This window comes from Nematolebias whitei, chromosome 13 (assembly GCF_014905685.2).
Source record: "Nematolebias whitei isolate Nwh7 chromosome 13, NemWhi1, whole genome shotgun sequence".
In the NCBI taxonomy this organism is placed as follows: domain Eukaryota; kingdom Metazoa; phylum Chordata; class Actinopteri; order Cyprinodontiformes; family Rivulidae; genus Nematolebias; species Nematolebias whitei.
In genome coordinates, this window is record NC_056510.1 from 47995594 (window position 1) to 48004571 (window position 8978).

At 37.9% G+C, this 8978-nt stretch overlaps 1 protein-coding gene across 1 annotated transcript in view; it reads left to right on the plus strand.

The window, feature by feature from the left end:
- man1a2 (mannosidase, alpha, class 1A, member 2) overlaps positions 1–8978 on the plus strand; it is a gene marked incomplete in the record, with an annotated part of 364168 nt that overhangs the window by 873 nt on the left and 354317 nt on the right. The window contains 1 exon segment of the mRNA XM_037687118.1: positions 518–1011. Coding sequence (XP_037543046.1) covers positions 698–1011 — 314 coding nt within the window.

The following is an 8978-nucleotide window of genomic DNA, read 5'->3' on the forward strand; positions in this document are numbered from 1 at the left end:
TCAATATGCAGAATAACATCCTGATGCATGCTCAATAATCCAGGATACATAATCAATATGCAGAATAAGGATACTGTAAATCAGGACGCAGTGTTTCCACAACACACACACATGGCACAGCCCCTTCATACCTTATATAATAATAATGCGTTTCATTTTTCTCAGCCGAAGGATTAAAGGTTATGTTGTGGTACCACATCACACAACACATGGCACAGAAAAGTATTGCTTTTTATTATTTTGATGCTGCAGGTAACTTAACAAACAACAGTCAGTTTTCTGAAGTTATGTGTTTTTTATTTCTTTATTTTAAAATGTTTTTAAGCTTTGCATCTTAGAATGATCCTGTCAGGGAGTTGGTGAGATGGTGGTAAAATAACAAATTTAAAGCATGTCAAAGTACTAGTATCTGGACAGATAATAGCAGAAATAACATTTCTGACAATTTTCTATATAGATGTCATTGATTTCCAAGTAACACACAAACTCTTTGTTTGTCATGTGGCCTTTTTTCCAGATTCGTCATGACCATTTTTTGGCTGACTGGTTACTTCTTCGCTGAGGTTCATAGGTCCTGTTTTGTTTCCGGACTTTCCAAAGCAGGGATGAGATAATTAATGGTCTACAACCTCACCTGTGGCACCTGTAAAACCCACCTTCGCATACAAGTTCTTTTTTGTACTTCAGCTGTCAAACTATGACTACACCGGCTCTATTGCCCCTGTCGGGCCGCAGGATACCCACTTTGTCACCAGGTGCCTCCTCTTTCCCACACCACAGAGCGACGTTGAGGCTGTCAGAGAAGTTCATTCTCCTCCTTATCCTGAGTGCCTTCATCACTTTATGCTTTGGAGCCTTCTTTTTCCTCCCAGACAATTCCAAGCACAAGCGCTTTGACCTTGGCTTGGAGGATGTGCTCATCCCACACATTGACTCGCCAAAAGAGGGGAAGCACAGTTCAGGACAGGTGATCATACATGGACAAGGAGGACATGATGAGAACAGACACAGGTAAGAACTAAGAGAATCATTGCAAACGGTCTCATGTCTTTTAAAAAGTTTTTCTTCTCATCAGATATGATTTTTGTGTTCCCTGTTGGCCCTGAAGGCAGGTGTCCTGATACTGGTTTGAGTGTCCTGTTATGACAGTGTAGGTGTGGTAGTGTAGAACGAAGCACACTCGATGGACTATTTAAATACACGTCAGCGCAGGTGTTCCCTCATCCCTCGTGCTTTCTGCTTTGAATGCTTCCACTTTTTGTTTCTCCTCTGGTTTTAATTGTTTTATCACCTTGTTTCCATTTTTGCTGTGCTGTTCTTGCAGGCAGATCTTGTTTAATTGAAAGAATTGTAATTACTCGGGCTGCTTAGAAAAAAAATGTAATGTGTGTTTAAACAGGCTTGTATGTTATATCTGGAGCTTATACATCTCATGCATTATCTGCACACATCTTTGTAGAAATTTGGTGTTTGTGGACTGTGATGCCAGTGTCCTGCCAAGCAACTAATTCCAAGTAAATCCTCAAACTGTAGCATGGTCCAAGAATTTCAAAGAAATTTAATTCTAATTATGCCAAATGAGGTTCTAACCACGTGTCCATGTTGATCAGTATATTTATCGGTAGTCCTCATGTTTTCAAAAAGCGTTCAATACAAAAACAACTGGACTTTATTTGACAAATAAAGTCCAGTTGTTTTTGTATTGAACGCTTTTTGAATTCATCATGTCCTGGATGACTGAGAATCTTCACCAGCATAGTCCTCATGTTGTTATGCCTAAATATCTCTTAAATATCTTCACTACAGTCAAAGCAGATGGTCTCTTGTCCTGATCCTGGTTCTGCTGGAGGTTTCTTCCTGTTAAAGGGAGTTTTCCTTTCCACTGTCTCCACTGTGCTTGCTCAGGATGGGAGACTGCAACGAAGCCAAGATTCATCTTGTCTGCTGGATTCCTTAGATAGAGAACTACTAATTGGCTTTTATGTGAATGTTTCTATAAAGTGCCCTGAGACAACTTTGTTGTGATTTGCCACTATATAAATAAACTGAATTGAATTGAACTACAAGTTGTGGTCAAAGACCGATGTAAAATGATAACTGAGCGCTAATTACCCCTTCTCTCAGGACGTCTTAATTCAGAAAAGCAACCAAGCCCAACATGGCTGAACTTTTTACATTTCTTGTTCTGGTCTCAGTGGGGTCACACAATTTCTGTATTTCTGGTTTGTGGCTGATTCTCACTCATTTATTACATTTATCAGCTAGTTAGTGATAAGATATTTGAAAAGCACTGGACTAAAGGTGTTTTTTTGTGGGGTGGGTGGATATTTTACATTTAATATATTTTTGGATGACTGAAGATATTGATGAAGTGGATTCTGTAATAGAAATCAGGGCTTCAATTTCATTGTGGGAATGCAAATGTGCAGAAAATACAGAAGCTCACAAACTTTATTTATAACCTGTAACACAAAATCATCCATAGGTAGCTGTACAGAATGCAGGAAGAAATATCCAGAGCTGCAGAATCATGGTAAGAGAGCTACATTTGAAATAATCAGTTTTACATAAGAACTGTGCCTGCCACTATACACAACTTGTGTATGACACCAACATATTTAGCTCACTATGACCAGGAGAAGTAATCATCTGGATAGTTCATGTTAGCATTGACCATTTCAGCTGTATTGGAAATATAATAAAACAAGTATGAAAATATAAGCAGCAGTTATTAAAATAAACTAGAAAAGGATAGCTTAAATTTACTGACTTAAAAACCCTTGTCAGTTACTTGAACTGTTTTTAATAGAGTGAAAAATTTGGGAAAAAACTAGGGATGGGGCCGATCCGATCCAGTATCCGTATCGGCCTCCGATACCAGCATAATTTACGTATCGGATTTTTCCGATCCACCTGCCGATATTTCCGATCCATGATGCATGTTGGCTTCAAACTATGGAATGGATTTCATGAACGGCGGCGTGTCTCATGAACCCAGAGTAATAAGACCCGCCTCACATTCAGGAAATCCATTTCATAGTTTGCAGCAGCTACAACGTGAGGGCTGAGTTAGCAGCACTGTGGCTAACAGCTAACCAACTTTTCATCTAAACGTCCGCTGTGTGGAAGTATTTTACACTAAACACCACAAAACAAGACAGCAACGTGCAATGTCTGCAGAGCCAAAGCGCCACATTAAACCACGGTAAAGTTAGTTTTACGATGGACATTCGAGCTCCGTGGCTTCAGCGGGGCGCTGCTCTTTGGTCAAACCAAAAGAGTCGACTCAACACCGGCCAGCTGCGTCCAATCTGCCCCGCTAAGTCTGCCTGTCTCTGAGGAGGAACAGACTGAGCGGGGCTGCCCCAAATCAGGCTGCCTGCTTCGGATTGAACAAGAAGAAGACGTAGCTGAAGCCACGGAGCTCAAATGTTTACAGAGAAGTTGCTAAACTTCATCATAATTAATGACCAACCACTATCAGTTGTAGAAAATGAAGGATTTCACAGTTTGATACTTGCAGCCAAGATATAATTTACCCTCCAGGAGATATTTATCAGTACAACAGTAGACAATCATAAAAAACGTATGATTTGAAAATTACATATATTAAAAACAAAAACAGCTACATTATAAAGTGATGTAAAATACTAAAAACAGGAACATGTCTGTTGGTTTATGCCATGAACTTAGCAGGTGTTTGAAGCCATTTAACATTTTATTTAATTTAATTTATTTATTCATTCATTTAAATGAAACAAAATATTTAAGAAAACATTGAATGAAAAGAGTGCAGAAAGAAGAAAAAATTCTTATATCTGCCCCTTATAAAATATAAAACAACTTTAAACAATCACTTAAATTAATCACTTTAATATCCACTTTAAAGCTAGGAATAAAAAGAAACATGTTTTGTGTTAGCAGAATTTAATTCTAACTTTAAAACTTATCCAATATTAATAAAACTTACCTCAAGTTGCCTTTTTGGACATGCATGCATATATTTGTACAAATTGTACTTGAGAGGAGATTATTACAGCCTCATATAAAATCAATGATGATCATGATATCGGAACTGAATCGGTATCGGCCGATACTCAGATCTAGGTATTGGGATCGGATCGGAAGTAAAAAAAGTGGATCGGTGCATCCCTAGAAAAAACATGGAACTAACAAAGCAGAATCTAAAAAAGTTAAGTCTGGTCCTCTGGATGAGTTCCAAAAACCAAAACAGTAGAAACGTTTCGTCTTTCATCTGAAAGACTTCCTCAGTCTGAGGAGCTGTATTCAGCTCAGTCTCTTAAATAGCACCTTCTCAGAGTGGATCAACCAGTTTGCTGCTGACAACCAAAACCAGCTGCTCACATGCTCAAGAAGGACCATCAGCCTAACAATGGATCATTAGCACCTGATGGCTGTTTACTACTCACAGAGGGCTGAGTGATACTAGCAATCACAGCATTGTAAGAGGGGGACAGTTGAACCTGGAGGCCTCCACCCCTGTTTAACGATGGACAATTTCTTTTCACAAAGATGGCCTCCTTTACTCCTCTCTCAAGCCATCGTTCCTCTCTGTCCAGGATGTGAACATCTTCATCCCTGAAAGAGTGACCGCTGACCTGGAGATGAGTGTAGACTGCAGAGTCCTGGCCTGATGATGTTGATCTTCTGTGCTGGGCCATCCTTTTGGCCAGTGACTGTTTAGTTTCCCCGATGTAAGACTGATCACCCTCCTGACACTGAACAGCATACACAATATGATTATTGTTTGTGCCGGGGAACTGGATCTTTGGGATGAACCAGTCTTAGCCGTAATGTATTTTTGAGTTTAAAAGCCACTGGGACGTTGTGTTTAGAAAACAAATGTTGTGCTGTTTACCATACCATACCATTTTATTTATAGAGCACTTAAAACAGCGACAAGGCCAACCAAAGTGCTGTACAGACAGAACAACAGGTTTGTTTGTTTGTCATTTTTATTCATTTCATATTTAAAACACAAAAACAATTTAGAAACCAAATGAAAAAAAAAAACGTCATAAAATGAAAGGTAGCAGAAGAAGAAAAAATCTTATCATATCTGCCCCTTGTTTAAAACAAAATCAATTCAAACAATCAATTCAAACAATAATCATCTATAAGTAATATAACAAAATAAATAACTCATCACAATTTTACTTATTTATATGTATCTTTCCAAAATTTTAATCTTAATCATTTTCTTAAATATAGGCAATGACTTTACTTTTTTTTACATCGTTTTCCAAACTATTCCACAGACCTATTCCCTGAATTGAAGTAGACCGCCCCTGTAAACTGGTTCTGTACTGTGGTTTAACAAAAATGTCTGTTCCCTTAAGATTATAGCAACTTTTCCTTTTTACAAAATAAGTTTGAATATTTGAAGGTAGTGTGTAGTTCTGAGCTTTATACAGTACTAAAAGAATATTATAGTTAACCAAATCATGAAACTTCAGTAATTTCAATTGATAAAATAAAATACTAGATGGATGACAATAATGCTTTCTTGTGATAATTCTTGTAGCTCTTTTCTGCAAAATAAAAATAGGCATCGTTATAGTTTTACATGCTGTTCCCCAAACATCAACACAATAAATTAAATGTGGGACTATAATTGTATTATACAGCAAATACAAGGCTTTATCATTCAATAAGTCCCTTACTTTATACAGTACTGCGGTGGATTTAGATATTTTAGTTTTTACAGAATTTATGTGCTGTTTCCATGACAGTTTATCATCAATAATTACACCCAAAAATTTCACCTCACCTACTCTGCATATCTCAACACCATCAACTCTAAAAGGAACATCGACAGTTGTCTTTTTTTTACTAAATATAATATAATTAGTTTTATCAAGGTTCAATGATAACTTGTTTAATTTAAACCAAGTTTGTATTTTTGACAAACTCCATCTTCATCAACTCAAACATCTGTTCCAAGTCTTTACCCAAATAAAAGAAAGTGGTATCATCAGCAAAGAGAACACATTTAAGGATACTGGACACCTCCGTCAAATCATTTACATACAAAATAAACAACTTAGGTCCAAGTACAGAGCCTTGTGGCACTCCACATGAAATACTGCTTAGGTTAGATCTTACATTGTCTATTTGTATGTAGTATGAACATATGCTGTCATATATTCATAGATAAAACGGATTCTTTCATTTTTCTGGACTGTATAATGACGTGCATCTGAATTTAATAAAATGTGGACGTGAGACGTTAATTATCTTTGACTCACCAACGACAGTGGGTCATTTATTAACAGAATCAAGTTTAACACATCACACATTTACATTAATTGGCAAAAATTGAAAATAACGACAGCTTATTAATCAGTTTTACAGGAAGTAAACAATACGGCGATTGTTTTCTCACTTCCAGCAGAACAGCAGACATTAATCACATGGCGGTGATTGAAAAACTTTGCTTCAGACATTTCTAAAAATATCTGTAATGATTTTTAGCAGATAGAAGAATTTTAAAGATGGGAAATGAAGTTTAAGTTGAGAGAGATGTGTGAGGGAATTTGTCTGTCCTAACCAGAACCAGCACGCTCCTTCTTTTCCAGCTTGGCCCAACGGTACGCTTTGGTTGAGATCGACTCTTTTACCTTTGCAGATGATAGTTTCAGCGTTGGTGTAGAGCTCTCCTTTCAACTCTTTCAGCGTCTCCGTAAGAACAGCTAAACCTCGGGAGTCGTGAGATAATCCAGAACAGACATTTCATAATTCCCAGATCTTCTCTCGTTCAGCTTGATTTTTCTTCCTCCAGCATCCTGAATTCCAGCCTTCATGAATTCTGGAATTGCTAACTAGGAAGTGGAACCTCTTGCAGCACTCTCCATCTACTCCAACTTCTGACTCCAACTCTAACTGGGTTGAACTAGAAAGTACCAACATTTAAAGAGCTCTATTTCCGGTTCATTTGGGAGTTTCTGATTGGTCGATGGACCAAAACAGAGGTGTGTTTTGTGATGTAAGGTGTTATGAAAAGTCAAGGAAAAAGATTAAGATTGTTTAAGAACAGACAAAAGATATTATGAAGAACTTCAGACTTCGTGGAGTCAATTCTCTAGTATCTTGCTGTAAAAGTTAAACATGACATTTCTTTTTCAGTAAACTTGCAGTTGACCGAAATTTGAACTTTGACCAACTTACACACTTGCTCATTGAAGACAGAAAATCAGACAATGCATCATTAACTTGATTTCTTCTTTGAATGAGGATTAAAAATCGTTATTACTGTTTCACAGTTGATTTAAAAATGAGTAGTTCACTTCAACATTTAAACATTGTTTGAACTAACACAATTTGATTATCAAACATTTGTAAAATAGTAATGATAATAGAAAATAGTCTTCTTTTACTTGATTAATTCAAGAAAGAAAGTCTCAGGATGGGTCAACCTGTATTTCTGGATTCAAATCAATGAAATGACAGTTTATTGTCCCATATGGTCCTTAAGGTCAGGACTTGACCTTCAGGCCTAGTTCACTACTGTCCCCCCTTTGGAAATCATCGCCTGTCCATGGGGATGAATTCCAACATGAACTTACACCTTCGAATGTTCTTGAGCTTGATGTAATCCCGCAAGGAAAACAAAAGTCAAAGGATGTAATCCACAATGTTCTTGGTAATTCCATTGTGTTGATGATAATTCCATAATGTTGTTGGTAATTCCATTGTAGCAATGCTTTAACCCCCTTGGAAACAGAGTCTGTAATCCATTGGAAAAAGTCATATAATCCACAACGGTAAATCCACAACGATTGGAGGTGTTGATTGATCAGCATACAGAGGGGTTCCCTTGGATTGAACTGAAGATGCGGCCACTGGATGAAGAGTGGAGACCAACGTCAGGATTGCAGGTCTCCTCCAGCGAAGGTCGTCGCTGGGTGGATGTCCAGTCTGTGCCGTTCTGGTTCAAATGTGACATGCAATTATGTGGTTTAAGGTGGGCTTATGAAGGGGATTTTACATAAGGCCTTAAACTATATGCACCTGGTGTGTAAGCTATTATGATTAGGAACAGCTACAGCTACCAGTTAAGGGGTGGAACATGCTGAAAAGGGTAACTATAGGGGTTTATACCTATAGAAGAGTGTTCCAAACTATTTTCCATTCCTAACTTGGTTTAAGTTAGCTTTACATGGTAAAATATAGTTTGGTTCAATTGTCTGTTGTCTATTAGACAAACGACTTGAGATTGGGTGTTTGGTTTCCCCATAAATGTTTTGGAAGTCTATGGCGAGACTCATCAAAAAGAATTAGCTATCCCCCCGAATAGAATTGTTCGAGTAGGTTCGGCTTAAGCGTTGTGAGACCAATGTAGATTATGGTACTTAAGGTAGCAATAATCTGTATTGACTCCGCAAAGATTGCAATTTAACAAATGAACTGCATGTTGGCATGGTTAAAGGCCTCTTAGTCTCTAACTTAACTACACAACAAAATTCATTCTTGCTTGGGGTGTTCAGAAACAATACCAAAAACCAATTAAACGATGTCTCAACATCGACAAAAACAGTGACTAAGCAACCAGTAAAACAACGTTTCAACATTGACAAAAGCAGTGATTAAGCAACTAGAAAACGACGTTTCGGTGCGCCACTCACTCTGGATGTCAGATTTGCTCACGTTATCGCGTTTGGTAGCATAATCCTAACTGGCGTCACCCCCCTTCGGTCATGGGAGACCGCGAACACGGGTGAGGACGTCGCTCCTTGAGCTAAAGTTCGGCTGTCCTTGAGTAGTTTTAACTGTTTGCGCAGCTGAAAGAGGACTTTAAGGTCTGGATTGGAATCCAGTTCACCTTTCGATGGAGTGTATTTGTCTGGGTCAGTCAGATACAGTATCATCGAGTTAATTGCAGGACCATCCAACTTCTGAAGTTTGATGATTTCTGGGTCAGTTGAAAATGACTTTTCATATTTTAAAAGAACTTGGCG